Raw genomic sequence first — 19,545 nt, 5'->3', positions numbered from 1 at the left:
GACGCGGTTGTGATGGCGGAGACCGGTCGCATTCGCAGTGCGGCGGCGGTCGGACGCCTTGTGCTGGTGATTTACACCTCTTTGGTGTGATTCTCACCAAAAAGGTGTAATATGCGAGCAATAGGTGATCTTGAGCTGGCTGTTTGTCGCGTGGTGGTGGTGTTTGTGGTGGTTGCGGATTCGGAGTTCGCTTCAGTAGTTCGCGCTATTCCGCGACGCCAAGCTTTGCGGCGCAACCTTAATTTGAAGCCGGGGTTTTTCCGGATGTCAGGGAAAGCCGACCTTGCGGTCTTTGCGTCTTGGGTGGAACTCTTCGGCGAGCAGGCGAGCAGGCGAGCAGGCAGACTGGCGAGCAGACGAGCACACTGACGACGAGGTGGCGCGGCCGCTGGGTTAGTCCGGTCCCGTGGCCGCTAGCCATTGGGGACCTGGTTGTGATGCGGTGCGGAAGATGGTCTATAGACATAGTGCTTGCATACTGCTGCCAGGAGCCACCTGTGGTATCACGCACAATTATCAAACAAAACGGACAACGAAAGCGTCCTGTAGTCCAATAGTCATCAAGAAAGGAAAGAAAATAAAACCCCACAGCCAAACAACGCCGCGCAATGCTCTCCAAAAAGGTGTCAAGGTGCCGGCCAAGGCACTTCGACATGACAATTGTCTCAACCCCATAGCCAAGGGACCGAAGAACGAAAGAGAAATTATGCCCGCCAGTCCAAGCCCTCGCGGATCAACTTGCCAAGGTCTGCTGCATGGGGATCCTTCATCATTGAGAACTGAGATACGGTCAATTAGCTTTGGTTGCTCGGTATCAGGGGCGTGAAACTTACGTGGTTGCCACCCATCACCCCGAACTTCATGCTGGGTCCGCAAAGTTGCTATCATGGAAGTTAGTACACAATTTGCCAAGTCAGTGCTGTCGAATGTACGTACCTCCCATCCATTACTACCGAAATCGTGCCTGTTCTCGAGCAACCACACCATAGGCGCTGGGTCCTCTTCCTCAGCTGGCGGGGGGCGTGGGTCGCCTGGGTTGCCGGCAACGCCATCTCTGCACCACACGGCATAGGTAGGCATTGGGCCGATCGTGGGCTTCGGGTCGTAGTCTGAGAGCGATCGGATGGCAGCGGAGAAGTGAGGCAGCAACCACTTGGGGGTCTTGGTTGGGTCGCCGGTGCCGAGGAGACCGATCTCGTTGAAAAAGATGTGAAGGCGGGCAGGGAGAGGAGCAAGGTCGACTGGGCAAGGAGAGTCGAGGAGCAGGAGCTTCTCAACCTTCTCACCGGCGGCGAGGAGCGCTTGCGAGACGGCGTAGGCAATCACACCACCTGCTGACCAGCCACCGAGGATGTATGGGCCCTTCGGTTGACGGCGCTTGATCTCCGCGAGGTAAATGAGAGACGAAACCTCAATGCCGCAAGTCCATTGCTCCGGGTCCTTCATGAAAGGGCAGTTTAGGCCGTACGCCGCAACATCAGGACCGAGGTTTGGGATCGAAACGTAGCTGGTGGCCGAGCCGGATCCATCGGGCAGGAAGAAGATCTTCTTGGTAGCAACCTTCGCGTTGCCCTGGAGCAGGACGCTGGTGGCGGCAGGGTACTTGGAAATGTCGGTCTTGTTGATGGCCGCTAACCTAGCGGAAACCTCGTTCAAGTCAGTCTTTGTCGAAGACTTTGGGGCGGCCGGCTTTGCTTTTGGGGCGGCGGCCTTGGCCTTGGGGCGCATACCGAGAGCGTTTTCAATGTCCAAGATGGTTGGGTTGGTAGAGAGGAAGGTCGATGGGAGATCGATGCCGGTCTTCTCACGGAGCTCACCGAGGATGGTAAGAGACATCAGGGAGTCCATACCGAGCTCAGACAGATCAGCATCATCGGTAATCTCTGAGATATCGACGCCCATCTCTTGGGCAACGACGTGGCGAGCGAGGGAAACATCACCAACATCGGCGAGGGTCTCGCGGGTTGGTGAGTCGAGCTCAGGCTTGCCAGCGTCGCTTGGCGCAACGCTTGGCGCGCTGCTGGCAGGAGTCGAGATCATCTCAAGAGGGGTAGGAACGTCAGTTGGTGGGATGCTGTCGTCGTCAGAGTCGTCCTCAACTTCAGGTGCAGAAGCAGCCGCGCCGTTATCGAATTGAGCAAAGTACTTCTTCATCTCGCCGACGGTTGGGTAGTCAGTGAAGAGAGAAGAGCTGATCTCCATGTCGAGCTCCTCACGGAAGATGGCAGAGATGGTGAGGGAGAGGAGCGAGTCAACACCGAGGTTCTCGAAGTGTGCTTCGTCAACCAATTCAGACACGTCAACCTCAGTCTCCTTGGCCAGGATCCTCATGACCTTGTCGGTAAGACCACCGGCGGTCTTCTTGGGGGCGGACACCTTGCGCTGCTTTGGTGCCTTGGTGGCGGTAACCGGAGTGGCAGCGACAGGCTTTGGCACTGGAGCAACCTTGATGGGGGCTGGTGCGGGAGCACGAGCTGGGGTGGCACGAACAGCCGATGAAGCAGCAACTGGTGCTGGAGCTGGGGCGGCCTGGGCAGCAGAACCCTTGTTTGGTGGCAGGAAGGTGTTGAGGACACGGCGTGGGATCTGCTGGAACTTGATGCCCTCGCAGACAGCCACGATCTCATCACCTTGCATGATGTAGACGTCACCCTTGGAGATGTTGTTTGGCTGGGGCAGCATGCGAACGTAGTTGCGGAGGCGCATGCCGGCAGTCAAAGGCTTGGAGAACTTCATGGCACCCCAGCCGTGGGACACGTAGACGTTCTGCTCGGAGTCGAGAAGGTCAGAGGCGTTGACGATGAAGCCAGAGATATGGCAAGAGCCATCAATGTGGTATGGCGGGCAGTAGAAGTCACCATCATCTGGCTTGGTGGGGAAGTCGAGAGTGGCGGAAGCCTCAGTGTTGGCACCGTCGAGGACGACCTCAGCCATGGCACGGTATTTGCTGTCGTAGTTGACAAGAGCCTTGAACAGCTTGTAGGCCATGCCGCGCTGGACCTTGTGGGCACCACCGGTCATGGTCTTGGCCGTGAGCATGTCGATCTGAGCCTTGACCATGAAGTTGTAGCGAGCCCACTCGTCGGCCCAAGCAGCCTTATCCTCGTAGCGGACAATGCAGTGGGCGTGGTCCTGGATCTTCTTGCCATCGGGCTGGACGCTGCGGAACTGGAGCTTGACGATGCCTTGGGCAAGGTCGGCGTTGGCCTCCATCTCGATGTGCTGGCCCTGAGGTGGCTGTGGGATCTGGGCAATCAATGGCTTAGGCACCTCCATGTTGCAGACGTTGATACCTGGAGACTCGCTGCCTGGATTCATCTCCTTGTAGATGTAGTCACCAACGGTCAAAGCCATGTCAGCGTAGAGCGAAGATGGGCAGAGAGCAGCGTTGTTGACCATGTGTCCACAGACGACTGGGTAAAGCTTGCTGTCGGCCAAGCTGGAACGGATGACAACGCGAGCCTGGTTGGCGCTGAACTCCTCGCTGATGACCTTCTGGCAAGAAGTCGAGAGGCGCTTGGCGGGGATCTCGACGGCTGGCACCGGAGCACTCTCCTTCTCGACGACAACCTCCTTGGTCTTTGGCGCCTCGCCCTTGGTGAGGGTCCAGTTGTTGTGGTAGTCGAGCCAGTACTTCTTGTTGTCGAAAGAGTACGTTGGGAGTTGGAGGAGCGCCTGAGCATCGTTGAACTCACGGTGGTACTCATCGAAGTTCATAGCAACACCGGCGATGAAGAGCTGGCAGATGCTGTTGGCAATGGTCTTCCATGCATCCTCACCACGGCGGAGGGATGGTGCAGTGACAGTGGCACCGATAGAAGCCTTGACCATACCAGAGCAGACTGGGTGAGCACCAACCTCGAGCCAAGCAGTCTTCTCATCGAAGATCTTCTCCTTCTGGCCGCTGGTGAGGGCAGTCCAGAAGTTGACGGTCTCACGAGCGTGGCGGGCCAGGTACTCTGGGCTGATGATGCCAGCCTCACGAATGATTTCACCCTCAAGAGGGGAGAGGACAGGCACGGATGGCTTGTTGAAAGTGACCGAGGAGGCGATCTTCTTGAACTGGTCGAGGATGGGGTCGACCTGAGCAGAGTGGAAGGCGAAAGGCACGTTGAGCTTGGTGGCCTTGAATCCACGTTGAGTGAGGGTCTCGTTGGCAGCACCGACGACATCGCCGCTGCCGCAGAGGACAGTCTCCTCTGGGCCGTTGATGCAGGCAATCTCAGTCATCTTGCTGCCGAGAGTGCTGCGGATGGCCTCAGCACTGCCCTTGACAGCCAACATGCCGTGAGTGTGGGGGGTGCAGTCACGGACGAGGAGCTCAGCACGGCGACCAACAAGGAGAACCATGTCGGAAGCAGAGATGACACCAGCGACGTGGAGAGCAGCATACTCACCCAAGCTGTGGCCGATGACCGCAGTGGGGGTGATGCCCCAAGAAGCCCACATACGTGCAAGAGCAACCTGGATACAGGCCATGCCGAGCTGCACCTTGACTGGGGAGAGAGTCTGGACATCAGTGCCATCGAGTAGCTCGAGGAAGGATGGCAGGCCCTGGATGCGGGCGAGTTGATCGAGCTGGTTGATGTCGTCGCGGAAGCTCTTCAGGTCCTGGTAGAGCTTCTGGCCGAGACCAGTGTACTGCGAGCCCTGGCCAGTGAAGCAGAACGCAGTCTTGGTGGAGACCATTGGGACTGGGTTGTACGAATCCTTGACCTGAGCCTGGAGAGCCTCGTTGACCTTGCCAATGTCGGACAGAGGGAAGGCGACACGGTAGTTGTGCTGGATGCGACGAGCAGTCAAGGTGTAGGACAGGGATGGCAGGGTGGTGCTGCCGTTCTCCTTGATGTAGTTCTGGAGATTGGCAATGTTGCGCTTGAGCGAGGCAATCGAGCGGGCAGTGACGGTGACAGGGAGAGTGCCACGGGGGTCAGTGGCCTTGGGTGCTTCGGGGAGTGGGCCATCCTCGAGCAGGAGTGCGGTGTTACCACCGGCAGCCGAGAAGTTGTTGAGGAAGACCTTGCGAGGAGCGGCGGTCTTGCGTGGCCAGTCAACCTCTTTGAGGGAGATGTGGACATTGCGGTCCTTCAAGTCAGCTGGGAAAGACTTGTTCAGCTCGCCCTTGACACCGACGTTGGCGGGGATCTTGTTGTGCTTCATCATCATCAACACCTTGCCGAGAGAGTTGATACCGGATGCAGCCTCGGCGTGACCAACGTTGGCCTTGATGGCACCGAGGTAGACCTTCTCCTCTGGCTTGCGCTGGCGGTGGCGGGGAGCGAAGACGTTGGTGACAGAGGTCATCTCAATGCCGTCACCAGCCTGAGTACCAGTTCCGTGCATCTCGACATAGCTGATCTCGTGAGCATCGACACCAGCGTTGGCCAAGACCTGTTTGTAGAGGAACTCCTGGGCACCAGCGTGGGGGTGAGTGATGGAGACAGCCTCAGCAGAGTGGTTGGTGGCGGCACCGAGGATGCAGCCGAGGATGTTGTCCTTGTCGGCGATGGCATCCTCGTAACGCTTGAGGATGACGGAACCGCAAGCATCACCACGGCAGTAACCATCAGCGGCATTGTCGTAGGTCTTGCAAGAGCCGGTCTTCGACAAGAACTGACCCTTGGACAGACCCGAGAAAATGTCGGGGTTGGTCAAGACGTTGAGACCACCAGCGATGGCAGTGTCGCAGTCACCGGCCCACAGCGAAGTGCAAGCGAGCTGGATGGCAGCCAGGGATGAGGAGCAAGCAGTGTCGATCGAGTACGAAGGACCAGAGAACTTAAAGTAGTAGTTAATACGGCCAGGAGCAAAGGCACGCACACCACCAGTGATGAAGTAAGTGTCGACATTCTCAGCCGCGTTGATCTCACGCCAGTCATCGGAGGTCTGACCGTAGAAAGTACCAATTCGGTGGAGCTGGGTGGAAGGAGTGCGGTTTGGCACGTATCCGGACATCTCGAGGGCCTCGTAGGCGGTGACCAAAGCAAGACGACCCATAGGATCAGTCTGAGCAGCCTCACGAGGAGACATGTTGAAGAAACGAGGGTCGAAAAGACCTGGCTCGTCGATGAAGCAGCCGAAAGGAGTGTGCGACTTGTTCTTGCCCTTGCCAGATGGGTCGACGTGAGCATCAGCGTCGAAACGGTCGGCAGGGATTCTGCGGTGGACATCGAGACCCTTCATGAGCAGGTCCCAGAGAGCCTCGTGGTTGGCAGCGTTGGGGTAGCGGCCAGCCATGCCGACAATGGCGACCTTGTCGTTCTGAGTGCGGCCGACGTATTCGCTCTGGGTAACGAAGACAGAGTGGTCGACAACGGAGACATTGGTCTGACCACCTGCCTTCAAGGCAGAGACGAGGCTGTTGGCGACATTGCTGACACCAAGAGCGTAGATCTTAGCACCGAACTTGCTGGCGACCATCTGGGAGACAACCTCCTCGAGAAGGTAGTCCCAGCGGACTGGGTACTGAAGCATCTCACCGAGAGCGATCTTGGCAAGCTCGTAGGAGTTCTCGGCAACAATGGGCTTGCCAGTGGCGGCGGAGTGAACCAATGATGCTGGGAGGTGCTTCCTGAGCTCACGGCCGACCTCGCCAGACAAGATTCTCTCGTACTCGGCCTGGCCGAAGAGGTGCTCAGCGTGGTAAGGACCGTACACTGGAATTGGCACGCGGTTGTTCTGCGAGAGGGATCCCTCCTTGAAGAAACGCTCGACAGTGGCCGGTGGGCCAGAGACAGTGATAGCCATGGTGGAGACGGCGCTCACAAAGGCCTGGTTCGATTGTGGGATGCCCGCCTCTTTGTGGAAAGCAGCCAAAGCCTTCTTTGCTGCTGGCTCATTGGTGCCAGTGACGATGGTAGACCATGGTGCGTTCTCCTGGCCAGGCTGGCTCAGAACAGAGCGGACGCTGTCGACGACGGCACCGGAGCGGAATGCCACGCGGACGAATTCGACACCGAGAGGAACAAGCTCCTCGACGGTCTTGGCGGAAACGACTGCAGATGCAGCGAGAAGACCAGTGCAGAGACCCAGCACACGGGTGTTGGTAGCAGCTGGGAGCTCGGCTGGGTGCTCAGAGAAGTATCCAATGTAGTGTCCAATCTGAGCAACAGTGACGAAAGCAGACTCCAGCATTGGCACCTTGACGCCCTTCTGGTAGTAGGCCTCGATCAAGTTGCTGAGAGTCAAGAAAGCTGGCAGAGAGTCACGCTGGCTGCGTGGGAGCTGGCGAATCTCCTCACGCAGGGCGAGAGCAACACGCTCAACGAAGTTGGAGACCAGGGCATTGTCCTTGCGGAGGACGATTCGGTGGAGGAGAGGATATTGCTCGGCGGTCTGATCGCCGAACAGGAGAACGTTAGACATGTTGGCGGGAAATCTTGCTGGATTCGTGGGGTGGTTGTTTCGGTCGATCGTCTCGTGATTAGGAGATATATCGGGTTGGAGCGACTGTTTCGTGGGCGATTGATTATTCGATTAGAAGGTTCGTGTCGTTCGGCAGACTATCGTGGTGGCTAGACACGATGAATGCAACAGAGTGGAGGAAGTTGGCGAGCGAGTGGTGGGTTGATTAAGGGAAATCAGGTCTCGTCGAAACAGCGAGGTCTATTCGAGTCGATGATAGAAAGAAAAAGGTTGGTTCGGCAGGTGGCTAGTCTGCTGAAGCAACGAAAGAGCAATAGATGAGAGGACAGAAAGTACGTACTGAGCGTGGAGAGAGGCATTATGTATCAAGAAGTGAGCGTTCCATTGATAGACCAGGGGTCTGGTGCACGCTTGATCGCTCGATGCTTCAGGGTAGGCGTCCGGCGGGCGGATCTGCAGCGGGAGGCAGTCAGTGCTTGGGGAGCACACCCATGGCTGCCAAAACGAGCATGTCGACGTTCATCTAGAAACTGGCGCTAGCGTCACCGCCGGCCGGCGCAATCGCATGGGATAGAGTCGATCCCGGGCGTGAGGGTAAGCAAGCAACAGTGTGGCTATTGATAGGGTTGGGGGGTGTTTGGCGACGGGTAGTGCGAGTGTTTCTGGCGGCGATGAGATGAAGTCACGAAGTTCGGCTCTCCATGACGCCCGTGCTGGGCCAACGGCTTCGCCAAAGTGCCTGCATCGGGAGAAAAGGGAGGCCCGATTAGGAAGTGGGAAGTGAATGGCCTCCCGCAAGCCGAAGCCGGGCGTAAAGGCTATCTGCGTGCTGGCGGAGCACAGTCCTCAGCCTGCTCCTGTTGTGCAGCATACCAGAACTTCGAAACCGCACTGCAGCTGCGAGGACTGACGGCATGCCATCCGGATGCTGCTTATCCCGCGCGCCACACACGTGCGGCAGAAGCACTCGTCTTGCCGGTATGGTACAGTGTTGTCTGTGCCAGCAATAGCACAGTATTTTGTTGGCTAGTCTCCCCACGATCCAAAAGGCCGTCCAAGATGTCGGTGCTTGTTGTTGTTGGGCGTCCATCACTGGCTGCGGCTGACTTAACCATCTATCCATCCATCTCCGCTGGCTGCAGTGAGTGCTATCTTTCCTCACCCCGGCGCAAGGCATCCTCACTCACCTGCATGCTGCTCACCCCCCTTGGAGACTCGCTTCTTGCCCCCCAGTCTGGGCGCACCGCATCCTCTCCCTGAACGCTGCCCCCCCTCTCCCTTGAACGACGAAAATCCAGCGCCAGCAGGGCGGGCCCGCAGTGGCGCTTAGATGGCGATTGCCATGTGAAATCGTCCCGGCCTAACCTTGCTTGTGTGTGTTGCTTCTGGGCGCGATGTTTGAGGAAATTGACCGTGCGGGCGGATTTGATCGCTCGGCTAGCACCTATTTCTGGTGGGAAAGGGATGCCCCTGGCCTCTTGAAACAATCCCCGCTATCGCATACTTTTGCCCCCGAGGCTGCTGTGGCTCAGAGCCAGCCTTACGGCTTTTTATGCACACTCTCCCTGCAGCTCATTCGCCGGAGCTGCAGTGCACAGCCAGCGCTATGCACAGCGAGCGGTGTGTCTTTATCGGGCTGCGGCGCTGGCTTGCGTGCATCATCCCCGCATACAACAACCATGTCCATTTTCCTGACGCTATCACTCTGACCATATCACTACTGCTGTGCGACGACAACACCCCTCGCGTGCTCGAGTCGCACCGCCACATGCAAATGCATTGATGGGCTGCGTGCGCGCTATCAGTGATCAGCGCATCACCACCGCGTCTTCTGGTTTTCTAGACTGCACAAGTCCCTCACCGCGGCGCGCTACGGCCAGTGCTCATTTCACCAACCGTCTCCCCAAAAGCATAAAAACGAAAAGCCCTGCGTGGCGTTGCGACAGCGATTGTGACGAGCCAAGGAGACTGCTGCATCTAGTCTCCTTTTGTGGGACCTCGGACCATCCCCCAACGCAGACGCTGAGGATTCGCGCTTCTTCCTCTGGACTCATTCGTCCTCCACCTCGCGCGTTTTACTCCGTGACCGCACGAGAAAGACCTGAATGCAACTAGAAGATTGTGTCCAAATCGCTCGTGCTTGTCGAGTTTCTCCCGGCTCTCGTAAGACATTGTCTCCCAGCAACACATCTACCGAAAGCGGTGGGATTGGATGTTTGGCCACACGAGATGAGGCAGCCCAGCAAGAAACGGCCCGGGCAGCCCCCCTATAAGACCCTCCCAGAGCAGACAGCCTAGAAGTCCGAGTGAGCGCGAAGGCGTCTTCTGAAAGGCTTCTTATCGAGCCTACCGTGCGCCATTTCCGGGGCGTTTCTATCGTTGGGCTCGTTTCATCCCTAATACATGTGAGCCGTTGACAGCGTCTTACCCGGTCGGGAATATGAAGAAGGTAGGGAGGGAAACCGTCGCTAGGTAAATGCGTTGAAACACATTTCCAAACGGCCACTACTGCCTATACTTCTCGGGCTTTTGTCAGCCTCCAGCAAGGGTTATCGATAATATCGAAGCCTCTCGAAACTAGTGACAGTTGTCACGGTTGCACGGTTTTATCATGTCGCAATAAAGCGCCCATGGCTTTTGGTTGGACAGAGGACTGGAATTGTGGCCCTTTTTCTTTGATTTTGCGGCTTTGCGGTATCAATCTGGACTTTTCGCCGGTAGACTGATAAGGAGTCTCATCAACGACTGCTCTGCAGTTTCTCGGAAGGGATCATGCACCCTCGGCAGGGCTACTCGCACTGCGCATGTTGCGGACCTTGGCATGTGAGCATACGAAGTGCCACCATATGCATAGAAAATTCCCGACATGAGAGTGCACATGCTCCGGAGGTGCCGTTGGCCGCCAGCCACTGGAGGAGTGGATGAATGTTGTGCGAGCTTGAAGACATCGCCATGGCTGACAGCCGCTGATGGTAGATCGACGAACACGTGCGGTATGGGCACAGAGTCGCATGTCAAGATATCAACTCGCGGTCTTCGTGCCGGTCTCTCAACAGCACCCCACTAGCGCATCAACTTGATACGCGAGGTCGCAACACCCATGCCAGGTCGTCCAAGAGCTGACTCGAACGCCAAGCTGGAATGGAAGCGTCTTCCTTGCGCTTCCTCGTCTACGAAGCGCTCGTTGTGGGGTTCGGAAGTATTCTTGGATTCCTTTCCAACAGAAAAGCTCGTGAAACAGTAGAGTCCTCGTTCGCTGTTGCACGACAACGAGACCTTGCAGACTCCATGAAAGCGGGACTTTTTCTCTTGCCGGATCCAGCCTCCTCGTTCGGAGCGAACAATGTTGGCCTCAACGATTGTGACTGCATGGAATTGGATCCCACCAACATGCCATGGGCGAAGAGGGCACGCACGATTGCGCCTTGCTCAAGCGAAGCTCGTACGAGTGCGTTGTTTTGTCATCTTGGAAGCAAACATGGAAACGTGGATACTGTTGCTAATCACGATAGCTTTCGATCCTCTTCGTTCAACTGCGAGCTTTGGGTACGAGTGCGACAGTACTCAGCTTCGCCATCATGTCGCTTGCAACAGCTGAAGGCCTGGACTCTGGCGGACGTCAGGAAGGAGCTGAACGTATACTATTCCAAGGTCAACCACTGCCTTCACTGCAAAGTGACGGCACACTGGATGCCTTGCCTTGGCCCCCAACATCCCCAGAATATCCATCGTCCCGACTTCACTTCATCACCGCATCTCGTGGCTGAGCAACAGAAATGCAGAAATGTTACAATGCTCACCGCTACTGCAATGATTCAATCATTAGCATCTCGGTCCAGCCTCCACCAACCTCTCGGATCTTACTGCCGAATCATGAAGCTATGCTGGTTCTTGTAGTAGGCAGATCCTTGATGGGAGACGGCCACCGCATTGAGGCCATGTTGACGTGCTGAAGCTCGACATCAACTTGATACCAGGTCCTGATTCGGCTGGCCAAGCGAAACGATGACAGTGGAGTCAAGTCTGTGATTCAAATACAGCGGTCTGTCGAGAATGTTGGCCTCAGGATAGGATCACCCAGGGCTGTGGTGCGTCCTTCATGGTCACCCTGGAGCTGGCAATGAATTGACTTCGACAAGCTAAGGAAGCTCTCCCATCTCGATGTCGCCGTCCTGGATCTTCAAGGCACACTTCGGCCAGGATGTCATCATCCCAATTCTTGCGAAAGCTTGTTGGTCAGAAGTAACCCCGAAAGGTGCAGTGCAAATTCTCCCACTCGCCTTGGCCAGAACGACTAGGTATAGTGAGGCGCCTGGCTGGGGTCCATTATGACACTGCTTGGCCTTCGACTACGGCACTGTCGACCACCGTTCCATGGCTCCATCGGAATGCAATTGCCGTTGACCACCGCCTTATGCCGGTCAACAAGCAGGTGAAGTTGGAAACTGAGTTCAAAGCTGGCAAGGTCAGGATTCTGGCGACAAGATCATATCGACTCGGCTCCAGACTCGGCCCCAGATTTCCTTCTGTCGGCATCTTTCTGCCGTGGACGATCGTCGTTGCCACGAGTATTGACGTGGTTAGCACATGCCATGGTAGACTTCACACAAGCTGCTCTCACACCTTCGTCACGATGTAGAGGGTACGCTCTGGGGCCTAGACTTTCACATCCCAACCGAGTCGCAGCCCGGAAGATTGTCTAAGTCCAGTATTGCGAGGGCCACGACAGATCAAGCAGTCACGGATGTTGAGGAGCAGATACCGGCAAAAGTAGGTGTCTCTTCCAAGTATCTCTCTTCTTTCTTCATGGAGATAGCGGTCATCTTCCGCCGTCACGTCGAGCCCTATGTGGCCCTTTTTATCTCCGTTACCCATTTCTCAGATCTGCATGGTTCTTCGATGAATACCTACCGCCGATATAGGTCTCCACCACTTGGTCGAGAACGTCACGTTTCATACTGGTGCCAGAAACAGGCGAGCACCCCTGAAACCTCAGGCATCGCACTCCTGATCCAGAGCACCTTGGACGTTTCACGACCGCTTTGAGCACCTGCCACGACACACATCTCCACTCGAGAGCAAAAGGACACATCACCAGTGCAGCAAACAACGTGTTGGGCATCTTGCGCCGTCCTACCCGCAATCCTGGCACCGCACCGCTTCAACCGGCTCGGCACGTCTGAACGTTCAAAAGACAAAAACTCCCCGACTGGGTCTCCATGGCAAGGTAAATCTCCTTGCTGCTTCTACAGTACGTCGACACCATGTGCTTGTGCCTACCTGCCTGAGGCCGACAGGCATGAACGCCGCGGATCCCTCGTCTCTCGATGCAGGTCTTCGGATCCAGGTGCCGGACTGACGGTTTCACGTCACTTCACTCGGTGAAGGGGGTGAAGAATGTTGGAAACGACGATGGCTGGAAAGAGGACGAAAGCCGTGAAACTCGCGGCAAGCGCGCCTCTTCGAAACTGATCGCATTGAACCGACTGACTATACGATATGCCTGCTCAGCCTCCCGATCATTAAGCCCATCGAATCCGTGCTCGTGTCCAAATACGGCTACCCAAAGATACACTTCGTATCGCCAGATGCACGCCGATGACGACAGCAGCAGCAGCAATAGCAACAACACCAACAACAAAGTGTCCTGCTCCGAATGAAAAAAGTTTCGAACAAAAGAACATCGATCCCCAACCTCGTCCGTCTGAGATCTCTCCGCAAGATCCTAGGCCCTACCCATCTCCATGAAGTTGGACATTACTCCTTCGGGACAGCACAGACCAGGATGACGATGCAAAGTCAATCGTGAGAAAGTGTTTGAGGTCATGGCGATGGCGATGGGTCCTTTTTGCCAGGTTTCCGTTCGGCTGTTGAAACCGAGAGATGTGAAGGTTGAGTTTTTGCTTCATGGGGTAGGGAAGTATAATGCACGACTTCATGCGTTTCAACACATATACTCTAAAGGAAAGCGGACTCGAACCGAAGCAAAGAGCAGTCTCGTGCTATGTTTCCAACAACATAGCGCTACCGATCCGGGAAAATGGTCTTATCTCCTTCGTTCGTTCAATCCTTCACTGCCTCGAGCGCATCTAAGTCCCCGACTGACGAGTGACATAGGGCAGTATGTCGCAATCATTCCGGTCTGACCACCACTACCAAGACCACAAGTCCTTGTTCCTGGGCAAGTGGAAGCCAAGACATGCCTCCCCTGCCCCTGACCCTGATCCTGACGTTCGCAGCCTTTGAGCTCCAGCCTTGAATATGCATTGTAAGTCCTCGAAGCGTTTACAACACATACATACATACGTACATGTTTGAGGAGGAATACAAGCAAAACCCTCCTCCGCGGAATGAACGATGCCGACCAACCATCGAAACAACAACAGGAGCGGGCTCGTTACTTTCTCCGTGCGAGTTGATTTGATTTCCTCCCCCGTCCGTCTTACCTGCTTCAACAAGACCACAGCGCCCTGCCAATGCTGACCTGACCGCACGTTCTCGCCCGACCGTCCGTCCGTCTGTGCATCTTCACAACAACAGCCAACAACACACAAGAAATCCTACTCAACCACCTCACCTCACCACATCCCCATCAAGTGCCCTACCCGCCCTTCTGCAAGTCATCAATCGCCAGCAAAGCACCTTCCTTTCCATTCACCCCCTTCCTTTGGTACGCAAGGAGAAAAGCATCCTTCCCGCTGACGATTGCGTTTTTTGCAAACAGGGATCATGCCTATAAGATGGGTGCATTTGGTAGTCAGAGCAGAGAGGAATTAGGGAAAGGGAATCCTGTCAGCGCGGGAAGGAGGCGCCGGCGTAATAACCTAAACTGGGCTTCAGGTCTATGTGTGATGTTTGTGAGTGTTGGGGTGGCGGAGGTCGTATGGGGACTGCGGTGGGGTGTGTCGTTATGGGGATGTGATGTGGGGATGGTGTTGAGTTTGTCGATGATGATGGTGTTGGTGGTGTTGGCGTTGACGGTAAGGAAGTTTTCGGTCCCGAGAAGGATCTCGTGCAGTGGAAGGATTGTTGAGGTTGAGCCTTGGATGGGTACGGATGTAACGACTTGACTTCCACCTCGCATGTTGCATTTGCATCTGCATATCCGCGCCTCCCAAGAATCATCATCACGAGAAAAAATCATCTCGCGGCATTTCCTTTCTACTCCGCCGTCATCAATCCTCTTAATCAAGTAGAATCAGCAAACTCCCAACTTAAGCCCAATTAATCCTCCCCATCCCGTCCGAATCGAGTATCTCGTCCGTTCGCCGAAACAGCAAGATACGGACTTGAGTCGTGAGACTTCCGTAACCTCGTACAGTCGTTCAGGAATGTCATCAGTGAAGACGCAGCCGGCAGAGCGATGACAGCACGGGAGTGCAAAGAGACAGAAGGAAGGGTCTGCAGTAGTCTGCATCATGCACCGTCGCGCCATGCTGTCTGTCTGTCTGTCGTGCTACTGTAGGGCCGTTGAGGATGGCTTCCGCGTGAGAGAGATTGGTTTTCATATAGTAGGAGGGCGATATAGCTGTGCCCCTTTTCAATCAAATATACTTAGTCTTGGAAGAGTGTTGTTTGATGATGGTGTTGCTGCCCAACTTCGTCTTCTCTGATCAGGAATGCTCCGCGAGCTGAATCGATCAGAATGCTTACCTTACCGTACCTTCGTCTGCCACGACAGAGCGGTGAAGCACTCACTCATGCAGACAAGAAAATCCTATCCATCCAGTCCATGCATCGATCCACCCTAACGATGACGTGCGTTTCACCAGGTCGATCGACAAACTATATCAGAAAGACTGGCTTTTCTGTTATGCATGCGAGGCATGTGGAAAAGGCAATGCACATGCCGAAATTACTTTCTTCTCTGCTTCCGTCTTGCATTTGAGGTAGGTAGAAAGTCAAAGTAAAGTCGAAGAGGTCTCGATGCTCTTTTGACGCTCGAGCTGAAGGTACATGTACATTTTTGCGAGAAATACCGAACATTCCATAGACTTCGTAGGGCTGCCAATTGAACTGGCAATGTGAGTCGCTGACGGCACTGGTCTGGATTGAGATAATGCTCTTGCTTCGTTCAATCGTTGAGATGTGAGTGTTATCGATCGATTCGAACAGCATCTTCATGTCTTTTCACCGCCTCGAAAGAAGGCGATGCGATGTTCCAATGCAATGCGAGAGTAATCAGAACATGTCGCAGAAGACTTTCGCGCAATGCTCGAAATCGGACCGTCGTCAAGCGGGAGTGTTTCAGCAAAGAAAAGTGAATCGATATGCTGGTGGGAAAGAGACTCACAGAGTTGAGGCGCAAGTGGCCCGCTTCATCCAGCATTTTGAAGCATTGCAGAAGAACAACAACATGCCGTGTTGAGTGAAGCGGTTAGACCTTGCACGTCTCCTCGCTACCAGAGAGTCTCGCGCATACAGTGCACGAGCAGACAGAGGTGAGGTCGGGAAATAGACGGCACTCCCCAAGATCGAAGCGGCTCCGGTGTCCGGAGCGCTGTCGCCATGCGCAAGTTGGAATGGTAAAGACAGCCACCCTCATCACCTCCACCAAAGATCTGCACCAACTTCACCCTTCAATGCAGATCAAACCAATCGTCAACACCGTCGTTGGAAGAGCTCCAAACGAGCTTCTCGCACGCAAGCGAAATCTGATAACAGTCCGACCCATTCTATCTGAGGCTGGCTGAAGAGGCGTGTCGATCCTACTGACATCGGAGAATTGCTGACATATCTTGGTGGGGGTCAGAACAGGACAAACGCCACCAGGCCGCTGAACTTGGCCGTCGTGCCCAGAACGGGATAATCCAAGGGTACGGCGGCAGCCACTGCGAGGCCGCCACATCATCGGTGGATGTGCGACTGCATCTTTGAAAGCACCTCTGCCTTCATTCAGACTTTCGGATCTTGGCGGGCATGTGGGGGATATCAGTGAGGGCTTTTCGTTGAGGGCAGGCTGTAATGCAAGTCAGAGACGTAGCTGTGATCGCTGTTGGTGTAGGCATCAACGGTGAATGGTGCTTGCATCGTCCGTGGCTTGCCCATGGTTGGAAGATGACGGCTGGCATCTGGGCAGGATGCAGCGTCGGGAGTGGATTGACGTGATGAGATGGTTATCGTCGAAGCGCGCGCTCGTGTTCGCTCGAGGCATCCAACGACTCCATAGCCCTACAACAAGGCTGAGTGAGCGCAGTCCTCGCAGCTGAATGATCGACGACAGCGAGCATGAGCGCTCCTCACACTCCTTCAGCACGTTGCTCATCAAAATTGATTAATGCTGCCACACCGGACTGCACGATGTAGAGTGTTAGCAAGGGCATACCTTGCACATTGGCACATACCGGATTACCTATTCGACGTTGCTGACGAAGATCATGCTCTCGTTTGTGGTTAGAAAGTATTGCTCCACGGGGTCGCTTCAGCACTGTAAGTCTCGGACATTTCAGACCAAAGAGGAAGGATACGCCCTCGCTTTGCCTGCGCCAAGGGGAGCAATGCCAGCACAGGGAAGAGGCGACCCTGCAGATAGGATGGGAGCAGCAGGCTTGGCTGGGTCCTTGTTATCTCAACAGGGGCATGGTTGCGGTGATTCGAAACACAAACGAGCACAGGTTCAGCTCAGGCGGCCAGCAGGAAGCACGGCATCACGGCAACAGCGACGACGCCCAGCGCGGTGGATGCACTACGCAAACACATGGGCAGGTCTGTGTGAGGCTACGCAAGCCGCCCGTCGCTCTCCACGGCGGCGGCACCGTCCACGTGAAGGAGGAGGAGGGAGTACGACGTGGACGCGTGGTAGATAACACATACGACCGGTAGCAATGGCGAGGGTGCGCTGCGACGGCCGAGAGGCACGGAGATGGCTCGCTGGCGCTGTGTGACGAGTTCGATGCTGCCGTGGTTTTCTAGCGCGCAGGGCACCGAATCTGTGTGCGACTCTCCAGCATCGAGGGTGGTGACAGCGGCTCCTTGCAGCCACTGGTATGGGACTGCCGAGCGGACGGAGGGTCGCGGTGATGATTATTGATGATACGAGCAGGACTGCGGTCGGTGAGGTTGGCGAAGTTCGTTGAGCTCCACCGTCGGCCCGTCCGCTGGCGCGCGGGGAGAGACGACGGCGGCTTGGTGTGCGAGTGCTAGCCGATGTGAGACTCGACGTGTCCGTCGTCGAGCGTGAGGCATCATCAAATCGTCCATTGCACGCTTCCGGCAACACGAATCGTCGCAGCGCTTCGGGATGCAGCCAAGGCGTCGAGTGACAAACGCGCCCATCCCATCGCTCTGCCTGCCTGCTGCTCTGCAGACAGACCCGGCACTATTGGCACGATACGAGCTAGCTGTGCGTCGCGTGGAGCCCCGCCAATTCTCGTCGACGGCCACGACGAATGCGAAGCTGAGGGTACGAGATGACGTCCCTCGTCGCCGCATGGCAGAGCTGACTTTCGGGTGCTCTGGCCGCGGGGGTCACTGGCAGGCGACTGAGTTGGGCGCCGTCTGTTGCTTATCCTGCTCAATTCTCCGTAGTCTATTGATCGTCGCTGCCCTACAGAATCGCTTGCACGGGCGGCACCCTCTGCTGCAGATGGATGAGTGAGGAGCGGTGCGGTGTGCCTTGGAATCTTGCTGGCGCTCGCCTGCTGCCTCCCAACCCGTCGAGGATCTCCCCTATCTTGCACTGCGAGAGGCTGCGGGACGATGGCTTGCAGCGCATCCCATCCATCAATCAAGATACCGCACACCAGCCCGTCTGTGGCGAGAACGTCTTGATTCCTCACCCACCGAGAACCTGCTGGGCGCCATCGTGATGGAGTCAATTCCGCCGATACGCCCCCGTACCGCATCCTCTCTCACCAGTGGCATTTCGCAAGCTTATCCCGTTCCTTGGATTCCCATCACCGCCGGGACAGCCAACACCCGGGACCATCTCAATTGCTACCATACGCAGCGTACCATCAGAAACAGACTTGGATCCGACACCCTCTGCGCCCTGCGGCGACGCTACCATCGATGCGCGGCGGAACCGTATAGAGGCAACGCAAGGTTCGATGATCGGAAGGAATGGAATGCTCATCACCAGGATGGAAACCACCATGGTGCCAGCGCATGTTCCTTATCGTCGTGCTTCCTCAAGACGGCCCTCTCTGCATGACATGTAAGCTGGATGATGAGGTCTAGAGCCTTCTGCCGTCGTCCGAAGGTCTGATATCTCGCACGTGAAAATCCCATCACGCCTTGAAGATAATGTGCGGCTCTTGTATGCGCGAGGGAATCCGCGCGGAAGAGACGAAGAATGGGTGCTGCTAGTGTGCCCGGCGGTGCGGCTTCAGCAGCAATGTAATCCGCGCGCGGTTCTGCCTCTGCATTTGCATATGCAAGTGGCTTCAATAGCTCTCATCAAACCCGCAAAAAACTCCTTCCTTCCTTCCTCCCAATGCTGTGGCCGTGCAAAACGTGGCCGTGCAAGATACCGATCCGGCTCCTCTGCAATTGTCCGGACAAGTCCTGCTCTACCGTGCTGTTTCACAGCCCAGGGACGGTAATTTGACATGGAGTGCCGAATCAAAGGCCTACTATAAGGGCCTACGATGTCGAAGAGACGTCCAGATGCATTGCTCACGTCCATGAACCTCATATGGTGACATCGACGAAGATGATCGACTGCGTCATCTGAGAAAAGGCGCATTGCTGGATCGGGACACCACAACGACCCCACATATTCGACCTGCATGCTCTTACATTGCATTGAGGGAGCTTCCCTTGCTTTGCCGCGCCTCGACGGACGGGATTTCGAATCACACTCAGCACCTTCTTTTCGCTATACAGCTCCGTCCATTCGACCTCTCTCCGACTGCAGCGGCCCGCAACCCTATCGGCGAGAAGAGATGTGTACACAGTACTTGCCCCGATTACGAAGCCGGAAGGATGAGAAATGCCAATGGTATGATTGGAGCTGGCCGCACATACGAGTGTTGACGCCATTGATGGCCGGGAGCAACTTTCAGCAAGGCTCAGCAATAAGCGCGTATGGAGGCCGAATAACCGTCTTGCCAGCACAAGAGCCTCGAAGCGGATGAGATGCTCGGCGTCAGATGGCCAGGAGATTGCTGTCAGAGGAGGTGAGGTCGGTCGCTGACAATGCCCTGGCGCCTGGCCAACCTCCATCATCGCGCAGAGGCG

General features: G+C 55.8%; 3 protein-coding genes across 3 annotated transcripts; all 3 read right to left on the bottom strand.

Moving 5' to 3' along the window:
* Window positions 1-704: 704 nt before the first annotated feature.
* M409DRAFT_19481 (uncharacterized protein) lies at window positions 705-7,365 on the bottom strand (the record flags this gene model as incomplete). Its single annotated transcript, XM_033804957.1, has 3 exons — window positions 705-779; window positions 834-881; window positions 937-7,365. 3 exons carry the CDS (start codon window positions 7,363-7,365, stop codon window positions 705-707), a joined length of 6,552 nt encoding a protein of 2,183 aa, XP_033671556.1.
* A 6,757-nt stretch (window positions 7,366-14,122) lies between these two features.
* M409DRAFT_19480 (uncharacterized protein) lies at window positions 14,123-14,449 on the bottom strand (the record flags this gene model as incomplete). Its single annotated transcript, XM_033804956.1, has 1 exon — window positions 14,123-14,449. The coding sequence occupies one exon, from the start codon at window positions 14,447-14,449 to the stop codon at window positions 14,123-14,125; it is 327 nt and encodes a 108-aa protein (XP_033671555.1).
* A 3,103-nt stretch (window positions 14,450-17,552) lies between these two features.
* M409DRAFT_51668 (uncharacterized protein) lies at window positions 17,553-18,460 on the bottom strand (the record flags this gene model as incomplete). The annotated part of the gene is made up of 2 exons (XM_033811865.1): window positions 17,553-18,154; window positions 18,220-18,460. The coding sequence occupies 2 exons, from the start codon at window positions 18,458-18,460 to the stop codon at window positions 17,553-17,555; spliced, it is 843 nt and encodes a 280-aa protein (XP_033671554.1).
* Between the last annotated feature and the right edge of the window lie 1,085 nt (window positions 18,461-19,545).

The sequence above is a fragment of the Zasmidium cellare genome (assembly GCF_010093935.1).
Source record: "Zasmidium cellare ATCC 36951 unplaced genomic scaffold M409scaffold_7, whole genome shotgun sequence".
Lineage (NCBI taxonomy): Eukaryota > Fungi > Ascomycota > Dothideomycetes > Mycosphaerellales > Mycosphaerellaceae > Zasmidium > Zasmidium cellare.
This window is presented reverse-complemented; position numbering and strand designations above follow the sequence as displayed.